This window comes from Trichosurus vulpecula, chromosome 7, assembly GCF_011100635.1.
Source record: "Trichosurus vulpecula isolate mTriVul1 chromosome 7, mTriVul1.pri, whole genome shotgun sequence".
Taxonomy (NCBI): domain Eukaryota; kingdom Metazoa; phylum Chordata; class Mammalia; order Diprotodontia; family Phalangeridae; genus Trichosurus; species Trichosurus vulpecula.
This window is the reverse complement of record NC_050579.1, coordinates 270,534,343-270,558,089: the sequence shown is the minus strand read 5'-3', so window position 1 is coordinate 270,558,089 and position 23,747 is coordinate 270,534,343. Positions and strand designations below refer to the sequence as shown.

Here is a 23,747-nt window from a genome sequence, read left to right as displayed (position 1 = left end):
TTACTATGTGCCAGGCACCGTGCTAAGTACTTTATAATTATTTTATTAGACCATTCAGATTATCTCCATTTTACCGATGAGCAAATTGAGGCAAACAGAGTTTAAATGACTTGCCTAGAGTCACGCAGCTACTAAGTATCTGAGGCTGGATTTGAACTCGTTTCCTTGACTCTAGGCCCAGTGCTCTATCCACTGCACCACTGGCACCCCAGGACTTTGCTATCTCAGCCCAGGGCCCAGCCCTTCCTTAATGGCACTGCCGTGAGCCAGTCTTGTACTAAAGGAAAGCCCAGGAAACTGAGCGATAGCAGCAGAGCTGACCTTACCACAATTCCACCCATCTTCCAGCTATTCTGACAAGGGTTCTGGACATGGGTATTTCCCCACCTAATCCCTGCACCAGCCTAGGCACGAGAAGCCCGAAGCCAGAACTGAGCCAGGACAATAGGGAAATTCCTTTCCTCTGGGGGCATGGGTAGAAAATGAGGCAGAGTGGGTGGGAAAAGGGAGACTGGAAAGTCTAACCTTAGGAGTCCCTATATCCCTATATCCCCCTCTACCAGGCTCTTACTATCCCCACCTCCAGCTTTCTCTTTCCAACAAGGTTAGACAGAATAATAATTAGCCAGCCAGGCAATTAGGGTGCAGCTCTGAGTCATCTGGTCACGGGCTGAGAGATCCCAGGCTGGCTAGGGTAGGGCAGGGAGGGGAGTAGTCTTATTGACTAATGGAGATCCATTCCAATGCAGTCATACAGCCCTCTCCATTGGCAGGTATGAACAACTGGGAACCATTACAGGTAGACGTTGTTGGCATAGCTTGTCAAACCTCTTCCGTTCTCATCCAACAGGAAAAAAAAACCATCCGGGCTCTTGAAAGTGGGGTTGGAAGAGGGTGGGAAAGAGGGGTGTGACTATTCTACTCTCCCACTAAGAATCTCTCTCCCCAAGCCCTAATCAACCCATTTGTCCCATCTCTGTTGGCTCAGTGGACAGTCTCTCCCCAAAACAGGGGACCGATGAATCTGTCAGGTCTCAGTGGGACTTAGGATTCTAGGTCAGGGAAATGGCGGAAGAGCTGGTATTCAGAGGTGGTCCAGACTGGAGCAAACCAGCCTCGTAGCATCATTGTCACTCATTGAACAAACTGCAACACTCCTGGTGTCCAGAGTGGGAATGCTGTGGAGAAGAAATGCTGCCCATCCTGGGATCACTCACAGAAGGAAGCTGGACGTAACATCTCCAGACAAGGAGCTGGACTTGAAATGAGGAAGACCTAGGTTCAGATATTTATCAAGTATTTGCCAAGTGCATAGTTCTTGGCACACAATAGGCTCTTAATAAATAAAACGTTCATCACCTTCCCCATCTCAGGCACTTGGCAAGATCCCGGTTAAAACACTTACTTAACCCCTCTGTGCCTTCATTTACTTGTCTGTATAGCAAGGGGGTTATCATTGATTTCTATGAATCTACTAATCCCTGGAGTGACTTCTCACCTTTCCCCTACCTGGCTTAGGGTGAAGATCCCTCTCTTTTGAAGAAACTGGAGTTCAGGGAAATCACATAGCAGCCAACCAGGTTCCTTACCACAAAGATCCCAGGAGAGGCCAAGGGGCTGAGGCCCTCTGGTCCTCCTCCTTGCCACTGGCTTAGATGTCCCATTCACATTCACATGGGTTGGAGAGAGACAATCCATGGTGTGGTAGCCAGGACCTTCAGCAGACCAGCACTACATCAGGCAAAGGCCTCCACTTCCACCCTGCAGGGACACATCCTCCCCTTGCAACCCCAGTAATCCAGGGGCCTCTCAATCTCCCCACTTGGAACCCCTCACAGTGGGCAGGGGTCCTGAAAAATAGCCCCAGCCTAGTCTCCGGGGGCCCAGGGCGGTTTTCCTGGCTTTGTCTCAGCTCTGCCTGGGCAGGAACTTCCTGCTGGAGAATTCCCGGATCCTCCTGGCCCCACCTGTCTACTGCAACCAGAAGAAGCTGGGACTGTAACAGAGGCCCCTGTGGAGGGTCTGGGACACAACACCTTAGGGACAGGCTTCCCAGGGCACACTCCTTGGATGGTGGGTGGGGGCCACCTGACTTGGCATTGTTTATTCTCAGAATCATGAAATTCTGGAGTTGGCAGGGCCCTCAGAGGTCATCTATGGCAGCCACCTCATTTCTCTAGTAAATTGTAAAGCTGGGATATGAATCTAAGTCTTTCCATTATACCCAGCCTTCTTGGCCCCCTTACCCCCATATGCCTGCTCATAGTCCCCAAATCTCCTGCTTCTTCCCTGAGTTCTCACATTCCCAACCTAGGCTCTGTAGGCATTTGGAAGACTTGATTACTCCCTTAAGGGCAAGATTAGGGGACAAGCTCAATAAACTAAGCAAGAATTTCCCCATGGCCCAGTCCTGTTTCAGGAGACAAGAATAAGAGAAGAAGATAGAAATTGAGAGGAGATGATATGGAAAGTCAATCTGGATTTTTAATAATAGTGACTGAGTCTGCTTGGTAAGGGGCACCTTCTGGGCATGAGGACTAGCATATATCAGTCATGTGCCCCAGACGGGAAGACAAACGGACCATGCCACCCAAGCCCATCACGTGGACATAGGGAAACAGCCCAACCCACGACACCATCTTCATGGAAGTGCTAGATGGGGAGAGGGACACCCTCTCCACCTTTCCATTCCTCTCCCATCTGAGGTGTCTGCAGAGGGAGAGAGCAGACTCAGTGGAACCATGACCAGGTCTCAGTCTGGGGGCCAATTTCCCATTTCATCCATCTCTTCCAGGAGCAGGTGCTGGTGGCAGAGAGAAAGAGGCAGGTAGATTCAAAACTCTCACCTTCCCCATTACCCACTTCCCACGTGCCCCTCCTACCAACTCCTCACTTCCCCTTTCTTGCTTCTTCCAACTTAGTCCACCCCAAGCTATGTCTCCCCAACTCTCCTCCCTCCCAACCCTAACTACCAGCCCAACCTCCCTATTTTCCTGCTGCCTTTTGATTCCAAACCTCCCAATTTTATGGAGAGAAATGGCTCCTCTCCCAGTTGTGTAGAAATCTGAATAGTAATAATAAAAACTGACATTTATATGTCAATTTACAGTTGGCAAAGCACTTTATGCATGCTCTCATTTCAGTTAGGGTTAGGGTTAGAAATAGAATTAAGGTTAGAAACAGAAACAACTAAATACTTAAGTTATCATTAGCCCTTTTACAGATGAAAAAACTTAATCTGCCAGATTAAGTGACTCACTCAAGGTAATATAACTTGTAAATATCAGAGATACTGGATCAGATTCCCCACTCCAAGCCCGGAATTCTCTAGCACACAGCAGATAGCCAATGGGATATGAGGTACCATGTGGCTGACTCCTTACCTCCTCCATGCCCCATATCTCCACCTTAATTGCCCTAACTCTCATCCTTACCTCATTACTAGGGGTGGGGAGCCAAAGTAAGCACAGTGAGGGCAGGTTTATCCTGCCCTTGACACCCAGAATGCTTTTCCTGCCTTTAAAAGGGAATCAAAGGGAAGCCAGTTCCTGTCCAAGGTCCCCAGTATGTTCCTGAAGCTAAGGACCACCCTACCCACCCCACTGCCTGGTATCTCTAAGGCTAAAAGGCCTCCCAAGATGCCCCTGAGGTGGCCCAATCACCCAAAGCCACTACTGTATCTATGTGAAGTTGGGTTTTTCCTCTATATTCATCTAGTACCCTTAGCCTGACCTCCCATAGGCTTAGTATGATTCATTGGACCACATCACTGATACTTAAACTGGTGGGAGTTGGGGGAGAGGCACTCATAATGACTCAATTTGCCCAAATACATGCACTTGGCCAGTACCAAAATGTTAGAGGAAAGTACTAACTCCTTAGGACTCTAGTCAGATTCTTCTTCAGATAAATAAGAGGAAGAATGATTTTTGAAAGTGTAACGGCCAAAATTGAGAAGAGAATTGACACGCAGAGGAAGATCCACAACAGAGCCATAACTAGAAATGTTTGGCCCTGGGGAAAAAGTGTCAATCAACTGTGTAATTAATTTTTAAAGCAAAAATAAAATTAAGACAAATTCAGTTGCGGGTGAATTAGCATTATAATAACCATACTTTGCACCCTTTAGACTTTGCTACCTGGAGACAAAGCCTTTGTTACCTACCCCTGGTTTCAGTTCTGAATCATAATCCAGCACCATGAATGATAATGGCATTTGGAGGTAGAGAGATTTATGTTTTGTGAGTAAATATGAGAGTCTCGTGTGTGTGTGTGTGTGTGTGTGTGTGTGTGTGTGTGTGTGTGTGATTTTGAAATTTTTGTGCAAGGTAAATATGTGTGAAAGAGAGTCTTATTGCTACTCAATGTCAATTGTTATTAGAAAACAATAGAGTCATAAAACTTTCTCCTAGTAGAAAAAAAAACCTCATTTTGTCCAACCCACACATTTTACAAATGAGTAAACTGAGGCCTCTGGGAAGAAAGGAGTGTTACCAAAGTCACATAGCTAGTAAAAGCCTGATGAAGACCCTGGGCCCTGTCTCTCAGTCCAGAGCTCTTTCCATTACAGTGCAGCTGCCTTCCAGAGACAGCCTGATTGAAATCTAAAAACTCGTCAACATTGTGAACAAGGTGAATGGGGTCTGGAAGGGGAGGGCCCTTTTGACATTTTGGAGAGGTAATTTTAAGACAAATGAAAGAAGATTCTCCTTCACTTCACACATCTGTTATTAAATTATGTCAAGGGTTTATAGACAGAAATAGATCGTTGTTGGATCGATGGATGGATGGTTGGATGGATGGATGGATGGATGGATGGATGGATGGATAGATGGATGGATGTTTGTTGAACGCAGTATTAATGAGCTTGAAAAAGGTTTGAACAGCAAGGCACAGTAGGTTGGTCAATGTCAGCAAGACCTGAGTTAAAATCCTACCTCAGAAGCTTACTGTATAAACCTGAGCAAGTCACTGAATGGCTCTGTGTCTCGGTTTCTTCAACTGTAAAATGAAGGGGTTGGACATCATGGCCTTTAAAGTATCTTTCACATCTAAATAGGATCCTATGATCCTACACACACACACACACACACACACACACACACACACACACAGATATACACACACACACACACACACACACACCCACACACACACGTGCGTGTGTATGTATGAGTTTAAACTATAAATAACCTTTTAAGAGAAACTGGACTCCACCTAATCCTTAAGGTTGATATCAGGGGGGACAACCAAGCTTTTCCACAGCCACTCCCTTGGGACAAGTCCAACTCATGGCAGCTTCTACGTTTCTTGTGTGGGAATACATGAAGGTGGGGAGTTTGCTAAGGCACAGGGCTTAGCACAGTGCCTGGCACATAGTAGGCACTTAATAAATACTTATTGACTTACTGACTTCAACAGTAATAAGGTGAAGTGAATTTGGTCACCCTCAGCTCAAGGAGTCAGTACTCCGCCCCTCTACAGATCTGTGGCCACCCACAACTTGGTCTCCACAAACCCTGGTGGAAGGAAAGGGGCTGTCAGGTTATATGGTAAAGTGTTTAATGCGGTGGCAAGGATATAAGATGATGCAAACGCATGCTAGAGTAGGGCCCTTTGGAGATAGAACAGCTGCTGCCAAAAAAGAGAATTCTCGTCCCAGTGGCTAACAGAGAGAGAATGGACCTCAGGTAGGAAGGGCTAGGCTGGGAGAGCTGGGATGGGTTCTTGGTAAGGATCTTCCCTGCCTTGGCTAGAACATCATCAGGCTGAACCAGAGGATCACCAAGGTTCCTTTCAGCTCTAATATTGTAGGCTCATTGGACAAGACCATACCTGCCCATCCACAATGCCTGCCTCTTCCAAGGTGACCTCAGGCTGGATCAAAAGCTCTCGACCCTCCTGACCGCCTGTCTTCCAGAGCCGAGAATCTCTCTGAACTGCCAGCAGTTTCTTCAGCTCATTCTCCACAAAGCCTAGAGGAAAACTATCATGGTCATTACCACCACCATCATCACCACCATCAACATCATCTTGGATTTCTAGCCAGGATGGTCACGCCAACAGAAGGCAGTTCAATCATGTTCCACATACCCACTCCAGCAAAACCTTAAAGTTCATACCAAACGGAATAATGATCGAGAAATCCATTAAGACACTACCCTTTACATTAGAAGGCCCCAAAAAGTCAGCCCCACACTAATGCACGAGTTAACACACAGAGCTAACCTAATGGAGACGGGGGGAGGGAATCCTCCCGAAGAGATGGCAGCTTGCAGTACATAAGGTAGATAGATGGAATAAGCATTTGTGATGCATCTACTAGTGCAGCTAAATGGTGCAGTGGTTAGAGCGCTGGGCTTGGAATCAGAAAGACTCATCTTCACAAGTTCAAATCTGGCTTCAGGTACTTATTAGCTGTATGATCCTGGGCAAGTCATCTAACCCTGTTTGCCTCAGTTTCTCATCTGTAAAGTGAGCTGGAGAAGGATGTGGCAAACCACTCCAATATCTTTGCCAAGAAAAGCCCAAATGGAGTTACAAAGACTCTTCTCATGAAGAGTGGGACACGACAGAAACAGTTCTACAACAACAACAAAGTATCTACTATGTACCAAGCACAAACACTGTTCTAACTGCTTTATGAATATCTCATTTGATTGTCACAACATCCCTGGGAGGTAGGTGCTATCATTTCCCCCCATTTACAGTTGAAGAAACTGAGGCAGACAGGTTTAAGCAACTTACTTGCCCACATAGCTAGTAAGTGTCTGAGGTCAAATTTGAACTCGGTTCTTCCTGACTCCAGGCCCAGTGTTCCACCCACTGAATGATCACTGGGTGGCCAGAAAGCCCCGAATGAGTACCTTGAAAGCCCTAGGGGAACTGCAACAGGAAGCAGCCAGAACCAGTACTATGTTATCTTGACAAGTGTAGTGCCATCGTACTCAGACATGGACAGCATGGGTCCAGAGGGTCTGAGCTCCCTAATGCTCTGTCCTGAGAAACCAGGAGATCCATCACTCTGAACCAGAAAGATCTGGGCAATATAACCCTGAGTAGGTAGAGGTTAGAGAAAGATACAAGGGATCCAGGAAGACCAAGCAGGGCAGATCACAATATCCAAGACTGTAGCAACAGATGGAACCTGATCCTCTTCTAGGAACTAAAGCAGGAGAGAGGAATAAAAAATTAAAAAAAAATCATTCAGTATCAAAAATTATTTCAAATCCAACTGCAAGCAGCGATTCAAAGGAAAAAGTGGATTTTCTACAAAGACTACTTGAATAACTAAAAGAAATGAAGCAGGAAATGAAATAAATTAAATAAAAGCTCTAAAGGAAAAAACGGGAAGGAGAATAAATAACTTAGAAGAAAAAACAGTTAATTTTACCTAAGAAATGGACTCCTTGAAAATTAGGTGGAGCAGATAGAAATCATTGACTCCATGAGCAAGCAAGAAGTCTTAGGACAACATCAAAAGACTGAGAAACAGAAGAAAATGTAAAATATTTGCTATCAAAAAAACTGACCTAGAAAACAAGAGAGGAAATAAACATTTACATACCATCTACTAAGTGCCAGGCACTGTGCTAATAAGCATTTTACAAATATTATCTCATTTGAGCCTCACAATAATCCTGCATGTTGAAACTCCCTTTTTACAGTTGAAGAAACTAAGGCAAATAGAAGTCAAGTGACTTACCCAGGGTCATGCAGTTAGTAAGTGTCTGAGGCTGGATTTGAACTTAGGAAGATGAGTCTTTCTGAATCCAGGCCCAGCACTCAATCCATTGCTTTATAGTAGATAGGTCAAGGAGAGCTTATTTAAGAATTAGGTCCCCTGAAAATTATGATTAAAAAAAAAGCTTGGATACTACATTTCAAGAAATCATAAATAAAAACTGCCCAGATCTATTAGAGACAGAGGGTGAAATAAAGACAGAATCCACCAATCACTTTCTGAAAGGAAACCCAAAGGAAAACTTTTAGGAACATAATAGCCAAAATCCAGATCTCCCACATCAAAGAAAAAAAAAGTACTGCAAGCATTCAGAAAGAAACACTTCAAGAACCAAGGCACCATGATCTAGATCACACAAAACCTGAAAGCATCTACCAAACACCAGAGGAGATCTTGATATAGAATATTTCAAAAGTCAAAAGAGATAGTTGTACAACAAAAAATAGCTGGCCCTACAAAGCTGAGTATAATCCTACAGGGGGCAAAACCAAAAATGGATCTTTAATAGAATTGAGAACGTTCATGAATTTCTGATGAAAAGATCAGAGCTGAATAGAAACTTTGAAATACAGACATAAGAATCCAGAAAAACCTGGAATGATAGATGTATTTGGTCAACAGAAAGAAGCTGTAAGATAATATAATACTAACATTCTAATAAGAGGAGAAGAAATAAATGTCCCATCTAGAGCTTTAATATCTCCAAAAGATAGAGAGGGAGATAAATAAGAAAAATAGAGGTCCTGGTTGGGGAGAGAACATTGATTGATTCTATTCTGAGCGCTTAAGAGAGGAAAGAGAAGGAAGAATAAAAACTACTGTGCACTGGATTCTTGGGGTATGTGAGAAGAGGAGTATGTAATCATGGAGGAAGGAGCATTCATTCTTATCTGAAACAAAGGAGAATTGGATATGCACACTAATGATCTGGTAAAGGAATGTAAAAATACGTCCAACCAACACATAAACAAGCAGTGATGGGAGAATGATTAAGACGGACAATACACAAGAGGGAATAGCTGCAAGCAAATCAAATTTACTAATTCTGAAGAATTAAAAAGAAAAAAGGAAAAGAACTAGAATCGAAGCAAGCAACCCAATCAGAATAACCCAAGATCTGGCAGCCTCTACCTTAAGAGATCGAAGGGCTTGGAATACGATATTCCGGAGGTCAATGGAGCTAGGATTAAAACCTAGAATCACCTACCCAGCAAAACTGAGTATCATGCTCCAAGGCAAAATATGGATTTTCAATAAAATAGAGGACTTTCAAGCTTTCTCAGTGAAAAGACCAGAACTGAATAGAAAATTTGACTTTCAAACACAAGAATCAAGAGAAGCATGAAAAGGTAATCAAGAAAAAGAAATTGCAAGGGACTTACTAAAGGTGAACTGTTTTGTTGACATTCCTACATGGAAAGATGTCGTGTATGATTCATGAGACGTCAGTATTAGGGTAGCTGAAGGGAATATGCATACATATATGTTTATGTATATATATGGGTGAATGTGTATGTATGTATATATCTATGTGTGTATGTGTGTATATATATATATATATATATATATATATATATAGAGAGAGAGAGAGAGAGAGAGACAGAGAGAGAGAGAGAGAGAGAGAGAGAGAGAGAGAGGGAGAGAGGGAGAGGGAGAGAGGGAGAGAGCGGACACAGGGTGAGTTGAAGATGAAGGGAAGATATCTAAAAGAAATAAAATCAAATTAAGGGATGAGAGAGGAACATACTGAGAGAGGGAGATAAGGAGAGATAGAATGGGATGGATTATCTCCCATAAAAGTGGCAAGAGGAAGCAGTTCTGTGGGAGGAGGGGAGAGGACAGGTGAGGGGGGAATGAGTGAACATTGCTCTCATCAGATTTGGCCAAAGGAGGGAATACCATACATACCCGATTGGGAATCTTACCCCACAGGAAAGAGGAGGGAAGAAGATAAAAAAAAAATAAAAGGGGGGGGGATGATGGAGGGGAGGGCAGATGGGGGTGGAGGTAATCAAAACAAACACTTTGGAAAGGGGACAGGGTCAAGGGAGAAAATTCAATAAAGGGGGATGGGTTGGGAAGGAGCAAAATATAGTTAGTCTTTCACAACATGAGTATTGTGGAAGGGTTATACATAATGATACACATGTGGCCTATGTTGAATTGCTTGACTTCTTAGGGAGGGTGGGTGGGAAGGGAAGAGGGGAGAGAATTTGGAACTCAAAGTTTTAAAAACAGATGTTCAAAAACAAACAAAAATGTTTTTGCATGCAACAAGAAAATAAGATACACAGGCAATGGGGCGTAAAAATTTATCTTGCCCTACAAGAAAGGAAGGGAAAAGCGGATGGGAGGGGAGTGGGGTGACAGAGGGGAGGGCTGACTGGGGAACAGGGCAACCAGAATATACGTCATCTTGGAGTGGGGGGGAGGGTAGAAATGGGGAGAAAATTTGTAATCCAAACTCTTGTGAAAATCAATGCTGAAAACTAAATATGTTAAATAAATTTAAAAAAAAATAAAGAATCGAAGCAAGCAGCTTACATCGCTAGTTAAACAGTTAGGAAATGGTTGAACAAATTGTATGTGAATGTAATGAAATATTATTGTGCCATAAGAATCCTGGGTGATGCGAATTGACCCAGAGCAGAGTGAACAGAGTCAGAACTATTTATATGAGATAAACCACACTGTGAAGAAAAACAGCTTGTAGAGACCAGAACTCTTAAATGCAGTGAGCACGTCTCCAAAGGACCTGGGAAGCAGCATGATACCTACCTCCTGACTGAGGGGTGATGGATGCAATGTGCACAATGTGTCCAAACATTTTTGGATATGGCGATGTATAGATTTGTTATACTTGACTATACTTATTTGTCACAAAGGTTTATTTCATTCCTTTCTTAGTCTCAGTTAATTAAGGTGGAGGGTCAGAGGGAGAAGGGAGATCAGCAGTAGCTATGCCAAAAAAAAAAGCCATTGTAAGTTTTTTTTTTAACTCAAAGGAAAAAATAGGAGGAAGTTCAGAAAGTACAGAGTTCAAAAAATAATGTGTAGAATTTCTTTTATATACTTTTTTAAAATACGTGAAAGAGATTTATAGTTTTCTGTAGAATCTTCTGTGTTCTCATGTATGTTTCTTTTTTTGGTGTTTAAATTCAGAATAACAATTTTAAAAATAAAAATAATAACATCCTTTTAAAAAGCCATATGATATTGATGAAATATTGGTCCCATCACCCTAAGGCAGCTGGAAAAGTTAGCACTTTCAGGCCAAAAAATAAACTCGATAGATATTCTTAGTACATAATGAATGGATCGAAAACGTACAGAAATATGGATATCACTTCACCACATAATAGTAAAAGCTGATAATATGAATGTGCCATTGGATTTGTCAAATAGAGTTCATGAAACAGCTAAGATCTAAGGGTGGAATCAAAAGGCCCTACATGGGTGATATGCACATGAACTCAGTCAACAATATGTCAACAAAGGAATATAAAGGAGATAATGACGCTGAATGGCTTTTGGAAATCAAGGGTTTCATGATGGCAATTCAGGACCAGATCATTACCATGTGAACCTACAAAAGGTCATCCTTCAGGAGTCTAGACTTAGTAATCAATGTACAGTATTCAAAGAAACAGTGGGGACTGAGAAACACATCCTTTTGGACTATAAATGTCTAGCTCTTCCCAGATACATAGCAAAACTTGACTTGGTGGCTGGAATTATATATCACAAGCTTGTTATACAGTTCACTGGACTTACATGACTCTTGGAAGAGATAGTGAGGCTGAAAGACTTTGTGCAACACTGTCCCACTTAAATCCAACCCCATGATGTCATTGGTCCTCTTCAAAAATGAAGGACAAACCCCAACATACTGTTATCAAGATATCTTGGCCAATTTGGCCAACTTCACTATACTGAAACCAGATTATTATTACAGACCTGCCCACAATTACTTGGACATAACATTGATTCGCAAAACATTTATAATAGATATCACCAAACTCATGCTCAGAAATTCCAAGCTGCATAGAACAAATAGCCCTTAATACACAGACACCTGGCCAAGGAGATCAAAATCACATGGGAGCAGGAGGACGTTACATATCATTCCTGTTGTCCTGTCTGCTGGCGGAGCTAGACCAAGGATTCTTTCAATGAGCCTACAGAGAATGAATTTAGTCTAATACTTTTATGCAACTAGAAAAAGCAGCTGTTTTACCCACTTGTGCAAAATGGCTGCTTTTTTTTTAAACTTGAGCTTTCACAATTATTCTGCCTATGTTTCTGTGGATTCTTAGGTCCCCTCCATCCTCCATCCTACCTCTACCAAAATGGTGTATTTTTCCATTTGAAAGGACAATGGATTGTTCTTTCTGTAGGATAAAGGATTTGAAAGAATAATGAGTAAGTTAGCTGCTTGTATCAGAACTGTTTCTACCAGAACACCGATGAGAAAGATGGGAAAAGTGAGATAATAATTTTAAAAAGAAGGAAGAAGATTGATAGCGATTACAGGTCAAAAACCATGCCATTAAAATGCCATGCTGAATGTAATCAAAAGGGATTCACCTTTGAAGTGATGAAGCCAACAAAATGGCAAAAGATCTAAGAGTGGAATCCAAAAGGACCCCTTCAATGACATTGGCATGAACTCGGCCAACAATATTTTAACAAAGAAGCATTGAAAAAATGACTGAGTCATTTGGTGGATTTAATTATGGCAAAGGAGAAGTGTATAATGGCAACTCAGGACTCAGTCACTGCCACCAGAAACTACAAAGTGGTTATTTTAAGGAGCCCAGACTTTACAATCAATGCACACAATACAGGAAGGAAACAGTGGAGATTGCACAACATATCACTGCAGGCTGTAAAAGGTTAACACCTGCCAAATCCCTAGCAAGAAATGTCCTGGTGGCTAGAGTTATACTTCAAAAGTTCACTGTATTTCATGGAACACGACAAATTCCTGTGTTAGAAATACAAATCTCAAAATGACCTGTAGTTCTCAACCAATAAAACAGACCAGAACTTGACCATTATCACAGACTGACTTTTCTTCCTGCAATCACTTGGATTGAGCCTTGCTCCATAAAAGCTTAAGAAGGTTTTAAGGGCAGCTAGGTGGTGCAGTGAGTAGAGCACTGGCCCTAGAGTCAAGAGGACCTGAGTTCAAATGCGGCCTCGGACACTTGACACATGTACTAGCTGTGTGACCTTGGGCAAGTCACTGAACCCCAATTGCCCTGCCCCCCCAAAAAAGGTTTTAAATAGATGTTACCATCCCCAAGACTCCTAATTTCCATGCTATGTGGGAAGAAAACTTTTCAAAGTATGGGAGCTGTAGAAGAAATCCAAATAATGTGTAAATAGGATGGGTACACGTATCTTCCCTGTTATCCTGCCTGCTGATAGAACCATATCAAGGATGCTTTCAGTGAGAGCCTGACAGTCAGCTTACATCCTCACAGTTTTGTTCAGCTACTAAAAGGAGTTAATTTATCTACCTATTCAGTAGTCCATAGAAATAGATACAGACACACAGACACACACACACAAGCACACACATTTAATAATCAGAGTGACAGAATGACCAAGATCATTTCTATCCGAATCCCATTGAGAAAGATGGGACTACCATAATAGTAGTAATCATAGAAACTTCTATTTCTCGTGCTTTCCTCACAACAACTACCTAAGACAAATTGTGTAAATATCATCTCCATTTTATAGATTAGAGAATCTGAGACTTAGAAGATATGATGTACCCTCAGTAATGATGGTGCTTGAACTGGAGTTCAAACCCAGGTTTCCAGACGGCAGATTGTACCTTTTTTTTCCATTATACGATGCTGGTAGGAAGGGGATGGGGTATGAGGGACCGGGACTCAACAAAGACAGAGGGAAAACAACGGAGAGAAAAGGTAGAGACGATCAGACAGGCACCCCCACCCTCCTAAGTCTCTCCCTCAGGGTTCAGGGATGCCTTCCTCTGGCTCAGGTACTCCTCCCACAAGATCCCTTGGTCTTCTACCCCTAGAAGCCTGGAGCTGGAGGGAGATAATGCAGCTAGAGTCGGTGATGACCCTGAGATTAAGACACATTCACCCCTTCTCTTCAAGCCAGCCACAGAGCTAGCACTCTTGAATACCCCTCTCTGGTCTCCCCGCTTTTATACCACTCTGTATTCAAACTGTCCTAGGGGAGCTTCCTCTAGTCACAAAAGACTAGAACTGAGGAGGAATAGGATAAAAGTGAAAGGCAAAGCAGTCTGGGATTTTCTTCACAAGGGGTTTGGGCCATTTGTCTCCATGCCATTGACAGCCAAGCGCTTCCTCCCTTCCTGCCTAGCCCTGGTATGGAGCCACGGTTCTTGCCCATGACCTTTGACTTCTCCTAGAACAAGCCACCAAGCTATGTAAGCTTGCCCAAGTCCCTAACGACATCTCCTTAAAGGTCTCATTGCTGCCCCCCCTCCCCCCTTCAATCAATCCACAAATATTTATGAGTGCATTGTGTGGTCATCAGAGAAGGAAAGTCATTTTGTGAACTCAGGTCTATCACTTCCCTTCTCTGAGGCTGTCTCCTCAACTGTAAAAAGGGTGGACTGAGATGTCCAACTAAGGTCCTGTGTCTTCTATTGACCACACCCACCGAGGAAGCTTGAGAGGCTGTACAAGCATGCAGACAGCAGCATTCTCCCCTCTCTGGAAAGTCAGGGTGCATGCAACTGACACCCCCCTCACACACGCGCACACACGCACACACTCTGTTCCCATGCTCTATCCTGCTTCACTCTACCAAAGTGCTCCAGGAGCCTCAGGAATTTGGCATCAAATAAGTTGTTCTACCCAGGGTCCCCAGGCAAACACTGTCGTTCTAGGATCTTGGCCCAGACATTCGGGCCATACTGTGCCCTCCAGGTCTGGCTTATGACTGCATTACCTTGTCATGAACACAAAGCTGTTGTTCTTGCCTGGTCTGTGACCTTCGACCCCTCCAGGAATAAGCCAGCAAACTCAATCGTTCTCAAGGTTTCCCTAGATGCCTGCAAAGCATGCAGGAAAACCAGAGGATGGGGTCCAATACATAGTGGATGATATAGAGCCCTGTGTCATCCTTTCCCTGGCAGATCATATGTTGGGCTAAAGGAGGGGGCATTATTACAGAAGAAGGAAAACGGCACTTTCTCACCTCAACAATTCATACCCATCTGACCACCTCCTGTCTCCTCAACTAGAGAGGGCTGGGTTAAGATTAGATGGGGAATAGCCCCAAACCACATGTCTAACCTAACCCTAGCCAACACAGCTACTTATTAAAGATTCTCCCTGGATTCCATCCCCAATCCACCTCCGAAAGGCACACATCTACAAATGTCACACCTCATCTTGTCATCTGGTGACACCTTGTGGTAATGGTCAGTATTGCCTGCCCCTGTTCTGCTCTCAAACAGCCAAAGAATAGAATTAAATGAACTGGAAAACAGTATCTTAGCTTGCTTGGTTCTGGAGAATCTCCCCACTCTTCCAAGGGTAAATGCTATTCCCCAAAGGAAGACATACCAGAAAATTTGGAAAGTATAGCTTCCTACTTGTTTGAAATGATTCAGAAAGACAAACAATTTTGAAAGATTTAAGAACTCTGATCAACATAGTGACCAAGCATGATTCCCAAGGACTGATGATCAAACAGGTCAAACTATACTCTTGATAGAGAATCAAAAGACTCAAGAGTGCAGGTGGAAATTTTGGGGGGAATGGCCAATTCAAGATTTTGTATTTGCTTGACTATGTTCATAACAGGGTTGGTTTTTTTTTTCCCCTTGCTTTCTGAATTTTGGGGCAGGGGGGAGGAGGGAAGGAGAGAATGCAGACATAAAATAAAATAGAATTTTAACAAATAAAGTGCAGTTTCTTGTTTACCACCCACTTTGGGTGGGGATTGGTGAAAGCCTTAGGTGATTTGAATAATCCTACCCATGTGCTTAAGAAAGGTAAGGGAGAGCCTTAGGATTGCATTGATATAGGGGATGCCCCGCCATGAGGAAAGCCCCTCCACTAATGGAGGTTGGCCCCTTTACTGCACCTTTAGCCTTAAGAAAACTACCTAGATCACTGAGAAGTTAAGTGACTTGCCCAGGGTCACATAGCTACCCTGTGTCAAGGGCAAGATTCAAACTCAGGTCTTCTGGGTTAGATCTCTATTCACCATGCCTCTATAATAAAGATAATTGAGCAGAAATTAGAAGGTGTTTTTCAATTCTCCAACAAGTTCCCTCAGGAGGAGAGGTGTGATGGGAGAAAAGCCATCAAGATTTGAAGGCACTATATCTGTGCCTCTGATAAGGTCTCCTGGGAAATTAGAGGTTTTTCTATTACTTGGAAAAACTTCTGTGCTGCCAGAGGTTGTCAGGAAATAGAAGCTGGGATGACACTGGAGAGAACTGTGTCTCCCCAGACGAGTAAAACTTTGGAGTTTTTACCCCTGTGCACCTAAAGCCTGAGAAATATTGACTCCTGGTTTTGCAGGTCTTACCTTCACCCGGCCAAGAAACAGATGAATAGGGTTCTAGAAATGTAAGCAAGTAGCCTGATGCTGCCTGTGCTGGTGGAAGAGAGGAACTACAGCAGAATAAGCCTTGGCATGTTTTGCAGAACAGTTGACAGGAGGAGCCTGATGCTTCCTTCCCACTCTCCACTCCCTGCCTTCTTCTTTTGCAGAAGCCTGCTGGAAACATCACGGAACTTCGGGAAACCATTCTTGGATTCCTTGGACGAGTGAGGTACCCCAGGAAGGAGCTTCCTGTGAGTGACTGGGAATGACTTTAGATCTTAGAAAAAGAATGGCTCCTTTTTTACTTCTCAAAGGTTACGTAGTAATTTCTTTTATTGTGAACTGCGTATTCAAAAAAGGGAAGTGAGGTGCAGTATGTTGGGGGGTCGCGCATGCATTTTTCCAGGTTTTTCTTCCCAAGACAGAGAAATAAGGAATGTCTCAAAACTAATTCTGAACCTAATGCTGTTACACATCGTGTATAAAGTTCGGCTACAGAAACGGCTTCATCATTGTAAGCGAACTGGAAGGTGTATGTTTACAAAGTGCCACTGGTTTGAAGGATGCCCGTACTGAGCTGAAAGGATCCTAGATCCGGAACGGCCCTCAGAGGCCTTCATTTTAAGGATGAGGGAACTGAGGCCAAGATCTGTGAAATAACTTGCCCAAAGTCACACAGGTAGTCTTAGAAAAGAGGGTCCTCAGGACTGCAGAACCAGTGTGTGTGTGTGCGCGCGCACGCGCAAGCGTGTGTTTTCCCCCACTGTACCATGTTGGCACTACTGAACAAGACCCCCTGGGAAGATGTATATCCTGTGCTGCTGAGGAGGGAGGTGAATGCAAATGTGCTCCTGTTGGGAGTCTTCTGAGGCTAGAACAGAGATTCTTAGTCTGGGAGGTGGGGTCTGTAAACTTTTTAAAAATATATTTTGATAATTGTATTCCAATATAATCATTTTCCTTTGTAATCCTTCTATTTTATGCATTTGAAAATGTAATTCCAGGGCAGCTAGGTGGCACAGTGAGTAGAGCACCAGCCCTGGAGTCAAGAGGACCTGAGTTCAAATTCAGCCTCAGATGCTTGACACTACTAGCTGTGTGACCTTGGGCGAGTCACTTAACCCCAATTGCCCCACCTTCCCCCCTCAAAAAAAAGAGAAAAAAACATAATTCTGAGGAGTCCATAGAAGCTTCACAAGATTGCCAAAGGGGTCTATGACACACAGATTCAGAAGCCCTGCTCTCGAGCCTTCCAAATTTGGGGGGTATGGGGGTTGGGGGGGAAGAGGAGCCAAGGAAAATGATTGCAAAAATCCTTGTCTCAAGACTTGAAGTTCTTGGGTTTTACACTAATCCTAGCAGTTTCTTGTCCTGTCTTTCATAATGTCTTGACTTACAGTCACATTCATGCCAGACAGGTATAAGATTTCAATTGAAGAAACATCATTCCATCTATCTTGTATTTCTCTCTTTTGTACTTATTTAGAATGTGAGCTCCCAGAGAGCAAGGACTTTTTTTTTTTGCATTGCCAGGACACAGCCTGGTTGTCTGGCTCATGGTAAACACCCAGCAAATACTTGACTGTTTGGTTGGTTGGTGGATTAATTGGAGAGACTCACTTCCTCAAGGACTGGCAAGCTTCATCAAATCTGCAAAGCCGTTACAATGAAAGAGTTCCCTCTTGACCTCTGGAGGGGTCAGGCTTCCAGAAATATGGGCACATGAGTCATAGATACAGGCATCAAAACTGCCTTCTGAAGATCCAGGAGGAAGTTGTCATTTCTACACAGTGTTGCCCCAGAGAAATCTGAACCCTGCCTGGCATTTGCCAGAGACCCTCAGAGGGCCTGGACTGGATGGGATGCAAAGGTTAGGAATGGAAACACCACCACCCCACCCCAGCACTCACAGCCCAGGAATGTTTGGAGGGCATGGCTAAATACTGTGGGGGGAGTGTTGAGGACCTTGTCACTTGCTACCTATGACCCAAGGTGAAGAGGCATGGGGCAGTACATGGGGTAAGATGGAAGGAAACTGGGCATTCTCCGGTTTGTTAGGCACACGTTCCCTTGAACATCATTCATCCAAAGAGAGGGGAAATGCTCACTATATAAAAAGGCCTAGTGCTAAAAGGGAGCTCACCAAGTCTGTGATTTTCCTTATCTGTGCCTAAGACAGGGAAGGGATAGCAGACTGGAAGACACCAATGAGGGGAGTTGTGAGTAAGTATCCTGGTGGTGAGGGAGAGGCACGAATAGGGCCGGCTAGGCAGCAAGGTGGAAAGGGCACCAGACTTGGAGTCAGGAAGATTCATTTTCCTAAATTCTAATCTGGCCTCGGACACTCAGTAGCTGTATGACCCTGGGCAAGTCGCTGAACCCTGTTTGCCTCAGTTTCCTCATCTGTAAAATAAGCTGGATTAAAGAAATGGCAAACCACTCTAGTATCTTTACTAAGGAAAACCCCAAGTGGGGTCATAAAGAGTCAACAAGTCAGGAAGGAAATTGGGGAAGAATTAGATTGTTCTTCAGGCATCACCAGAGTTGAAGAAATAAGGTAGATAAAGTATCAAGGAGCATTGGGGAGCAGCTAGGTGGCAAAGTGAATAGAGCACCGGCCCTGGAGTCAGGAGGACCTAAATTCAAATCTAGCCTCAGATGCTTGACACCTGCTAGCTGTGTGACCTTGGGTAAGTCACTTAACCCCAATTGCCCTGCCTTCCCCCCTCCAGAAACAAGAAAGGAACAATGGAAAGAATATTGGATTTAGAATCAGAGGACCTGGGCTCTAATCTCAGCTCCACCACCTGCTCCCTGGATCTCAGGTTCCTTATCTATAAAGCAAAGGAGTGGCCATTGCAGGTCTGACGGTTTATGATCTTGGGCCAATCTCAAAGTTTAAGCTATGAAGAAACTGGGGCTCAGACAGGGAAAGTGACAGGAGCGGTTGGCATTTGTACAGTGTTTTAAGGTTGGTGGTATGCTGTGCAGTCTACAGGTCACAAATTCTGGCAAAGCCAGAATTTGACCCAGGTCCTTTGACTCCCAATCCTGTCCTGCCACATCATACCGTGTCATACTGTTACGACATGCCAGAAAAGTGGGAAATTGAGAGGCGGGCTGGAGAGTCCAGGGTGGGACTGCCCTCTGCGTCACTGCTAGTAGGATGAGGGAATCACCAAAAATGTGGGAAATCAAGAGGCGGGCTGGAGAGTCCAGGGTGAGATTGCCCTCTGCACCACTGCTGGTAGGACGAGGGAATCTCTGAGGGGACAGGAAAGGATGAGGATACTTACCCACTGTGTCAGTAGATTTGAAAGTCCTGTGTAATGGAGACTGAACAGTAGCAAAACCGTGGACGCTGAGGCTGAAAGAACTGTCCTCTTCTTTCTCTCCTTCTTCTTCCTCCTCCACTTCTACATCTTCCTCGTTTTCCTGATGGGTCAGGCTTTCCTGTGGGGGGAACTGAGGGGTATAGGGTTCCAGGAGCCCTAAGCTAGAGGTGGGAGAAGTCAGGTACTAGGATGGGAAGTCATCAAGTAAATATGACAGCTTATAGGGCACGTCCCCATACATGCAGGAAGGAATGAAAGTGCCAGGCTTGCAGTAGGAGTTTAAGAAATGCTCATTGACTTGACTGTCAAAACCTGAGGTGTCGGGGAAAGTGACCTTTGACCTATGACTCAAAGCCAGTATAGGGGGTCAAGCCAACTGTGTGAGTGAGCAGAGGGGAAGAGATGTCATAAAGGGGGCTTGAGACCCAGTCATCACCATTCCCCTCTTGTGCCTTTCCGCGGCCCCTCAGACCTTAGCTGTCGCTGGCTTCCGAAGGTGCTTGTACATGCTGAGGAGTCGATTCCATGGGGTTCCCTCAGCTTTTTCTGAGCCCAGCCTAAGGTCTTCTGTGGAGAGAAGTGCCCAGCTGGCCAGCCCCCGAGCCAGGGGCTGAAGGAGGGAGTAGGGGACAGGGAGGATAGGGGACCAGAAGTCCTATTCTAAGTCCTACTTGGGAAAGGAAGGGGTCCTTTAAACTCAGCTACTACCTGTCTTTTTTAAAAATCATTTAGTTACCCCTCGTTTTTCTGCACAAGCTGTGCTCTTCCCCTAGTCTCCTGAAAGGACAGGAGTCCTATTATTTGCAGTCTTAGCAAATGCGAATGGAGATTTATTTCTATAATTTGCCCCACTGCTGGGTTTCGGCATCTTTTGCCATTTGGCATTAAATCTCACCCCCTCCTTAGGAATAGGCGGACAGCCATGACCCCTTCCCAAAAAAATGGAAAAAAAGACAAAGCAGACAACTCTAGCCCTTCTCATCTCTCCCCTTCCCCCCCTCCCCCACCAACTACCCGTACTCACTCTGGAGTAGGCACTCCTTCTCCTCTGCTGCTGTGAAGGCTTCTGGGCTGATCTCCAAGGACCCCATGGCCATGGGGAGGCTTTCATCTTCTCCACACATGGCCTGGGCAAAATGCCCCCTGATCCCAAAGCACAATTAGCAAGCTGGGATGTAAGTGGGAATGGAGGATTGTAATGAAAAGACAGAGTGGAATGGATTGAGAGGAGGGAGCAGAGAAGGCATAGACTGTGTTCACTGAAACCTCTAAAAAAACATTCCTTTCTCCCACAGTTGTCCTCCTCCTGTCTGTGGACCCTTTGGTACAGGGATCAAAAGAAGCTTAAATTCTCCTGGTGAGGTCCATAACCACACAGTCTGGCCACATCCAGATTCCCACTTTGTCCACATCTGCTTCAAAGGTCTCTTTGGTCTTTTGGGGAGGACGCGGAGGTGGGGCAGTAAGCAGGTTGCTGAAAAGAGTGCTACACTCCAAGAAACAGTCAAGAAAATTAGGGATGGTTGTTTAAGTCAAGCCAGACCCAAGATGGACCCTTGGCTCCTCAGAAACTGTCAATGACAAGCCAGGGAAACTGGACTGTGAGGGTTAGAGTTGGATAAGCTTCAGCAGACTCAGGAAACAAAGAGAAACTGGTAGGAAAATAGAGAGGTTTAGGCTAAGTGTCAGATACTGGTATCCCATCGTTAACCAGTTGCCCAAGTCCCCCTGATCTTCATATCTCTTTTGCTCCTCTCAGACCACTCAGATTCCTTCAGATTCCCCAAATATTCCATCCTTCCTTACCTGCCCACAGTCCTCATATCTCCTGAGGCTTCTCCAGCTTCTTCCTCTTCCTCTTTCTCCAATTGGTCAGTGGGTAGGTCCTGTCCTGCAACTGCCAGTGCCAGCTTCCCCTCAGGGCCCTGGACCCCATCCTCTTGGAGCTCAGCTGGGGCATGGACGCCAGAGTCCCCCATCCCCAGCCCTGCTATGTCCATCTGGTGATGAGATCCCTTGGGTCCTGGCAGGTGAAGGGCATGAGACATCTTGGCCTGACAGACCAGCTCTTCTTTGCCAGGCCCTGAGGCATTGTCTGTGCCCATTAGTGGGATGACATCCTGTTCCCGGTCCCTGCCCAAGACTACGGCTTGGTCAGGGTCCTGGTGACTGCTTTTACCTCCCACTAGGCTCCGGAAGAAACGGAGCACTGAGGAGCGGCTGGAGCTGGGAGTCGCTGGGGCTGGGAGCTCCATCCCTAGTGGGAAGATGAGATAGTGGCTAAATCAAAGAGAAGGAGCTGAGAGATGGCTGACTGCTGCCACACAGATCCAACTGCTTAAGAACAGGAGGGATTTTTCAAATTTAAACCTCTAACTGGAACCTTCCAGAGATTCTAGAAGTTCCAGGGCATGGGAGGGAGCAGGGAGGGATCAGAGGTTAAGGATAGGCCAGAGGAGCATGAGGAAAGTAATTGAAATTTAGGGAAGCATCTGAGTTTTGGATGGATGGATAGATAGATAGATAGACAGAGATAGATAAATGTCAATAGACAGAGATAGGTAGGTAGATAGATAGATAGAGATAGATGTTAATAGAGATAGATATAGACAGATAGATGTCAATAGAGAGAGAGATAGAGAGATATGTAGATAGATAGATATAGACAGATAGATAGATATAGATAGATGTCAATAGACAGAGAGATAGAGATAGGTAGATAGATATAGATAGATAGATATAGATAGATAGATGTCAATAGATAGAGAGATAGAGAGAGTTAGGTAGATAGATATAGATAGATAGATAGATAGGAGATTGGAAGGATGAAGGGAGAGAGAGACAGAAAAATGATAATTAGAGGAGTAGAGGGACAGATAGATGATGGATGGAGAGATGGAGGGATGGATGCAGACAGAAAGATGATGGAAGGATGGATAGATGATAGATTGATAGGTAGATAGAGGGACTGATCCGTTGATCAATAGATGACAGACAGAGCCACTTAATGGAGAGAACAGTGCATTTGGGAATGGGAGACCTGGGTTTGAATCCTGTCCCCAATCCCTGGTAGTCTTGGATAAAATCACTTCATTTCCTTGCACCTCAGTTTTCCTATCTGTTAAGTGGGAGGTACCACTATAATGTTAGTACTAAGTGCATCACATAGGTGTTATGAGTACAAAGTTTTCACAGGGTCATAGATTTAGAGCTAGAAAGGACTCAGAGATTATCTAGTCCAATCTCCTTATTTTACACATGAGAAAACTGAAACCCAGAGAAGAGTGACTTTTCCAAATGCTATGGGCACTAAGTAATTGCCTGGATTTTAATTCAGATTCTTTTGACTCCAAATTCAGTCTTCTTTCTTTTTAGAACTTATTTTTGACTTTTTAATTTTGATTTTTAAAAATGTATAGTCTTGTTTCTACTATACCTCCCATTTAACAGACAGGAAAACTTAAGGTGATTTTCTCCAAGGTCATTAGGGATTGGAGACAGGATTCCAATCTAGGTCTCCTGATTCCAGATCCAGTGTTCTTTCCACCACATGACTCTGTCCATCATCTATTGATCAATGGATCGATCCGTCTGTCCATCTAGCCATAGGATTTTAGCTATAGCACAGACTCCTCAGAACTTTGTTCCTTATATATAAAACGGGGAGGAAAAACATTTGCAGTATGGAGGACAGAAAGCACCATCCAAGAAACAAATGCTGGCTTTGAAGTTGGAGGACTCAAGGTTGAAGCCACCTGTCCTACTTCCCAGTCAGTCAATGAGCATTTACAAAGTGCCTCCTATTCGTCGGTCACTGTGCTACATGATGAGGTTAAGAAACTTTAAGAACAAAGAAGCAAAAGTACAGTCCCTGCCCTCAAAGAGCTCACATTGTAATGAGGCGGACGCGTGTGTAGAATTGTACATACGAGACATACGCTGAGTAGGAAAGGAAACCAGCATTTAAATGCTTACCACGGACCAGGCATCCTGCTAAGTGCTTCCAACTGTTCAGTCGTTTCAGTTGTATCTGACTCTTTGTGACCCCCATGGGTCACTCCTTCTCCAGGGCATTTTACAGATGAGGAAACTGA

General features: G+C 44.2%; 1 protein-coding gene across 3 annotated transcripts; it reads right to left on the bottom strand.

The window, feature by feature from the left end:
• Positions 1–2,462: 2,462 nt before the first annotated feature.
• Positions 2,463–21,999, bottom strand: LOC118856087 (gametogenetin-binding protein 1-like). Of its 3 annotated transcripts, XM_036766164.1 has the most exons (7): positions 21,460–21,999; positions 20,678–20,796; positions 20,126–20,220; positions 19,615–19,771; positions 5,836–5,975; positions 4,938–5,001; positions 2,463–2,803 (listed from the first exon to the last, which is right to left on the bottom strand). In XM_036766164.1, the coding sequence occupies exons 1-6, from the start codon at positions 21,906–21,908 to the stop codon at positions 4,969–4,971; spliced, it is 993 nt and encodes a 330-aa protein (XP_036622059.1). In that variant the 5' UTR covers positions 21,909–21,999; the 3' UTR covers positions 2,463–2,803; positions 4,938–4,968. The 3 variants fall into 3 exon arrangements, with proteins under 3 accessions (XP_036622059.1, XP_036622058.1, XP_036622057.1); XM_036766163.1 differs by lacking the exon at positions 4,938–5,001 and having other exon boundaries at positions 2,466–2,803; positions 21,460–21,993; XM_036766162.1 differs by lacking the exon at positions 4,938–5,001 and having other exon boundaries at positions 2,467–2,803; positions 19,615–19,783; positions 21,460–21,985.
• Positions 22,000–23,747: the final 1,748 nt, after the last annotated feature.

Excerpts from the sequence above, each read along its gene's own strand:
- LOC118856087 (XM_036766162.1), bottom strand. The coding sequence starts at position 21,908 with ATGGAGCTCCCAGCCCCAGCGACTCCCAGCTCCAGCCGCTCCTCAGTG. Across the intron at positions 20,221-20,677 it reads GAAGGAGTGCCTACTCCAGA|AAGACCTTAGGCTGGGCTCA; the intron begins GTGAGTACGGGT and ends TTCTCTCCACAG. Across the intron at positions 19,784-20,125 it reads GGAAGCCAGCGACAGCTAAG|TTCCCCCCACAGGAAAGCCT; the intron begins GTCTGAGGGGCC and ends TATACCCCTCAG.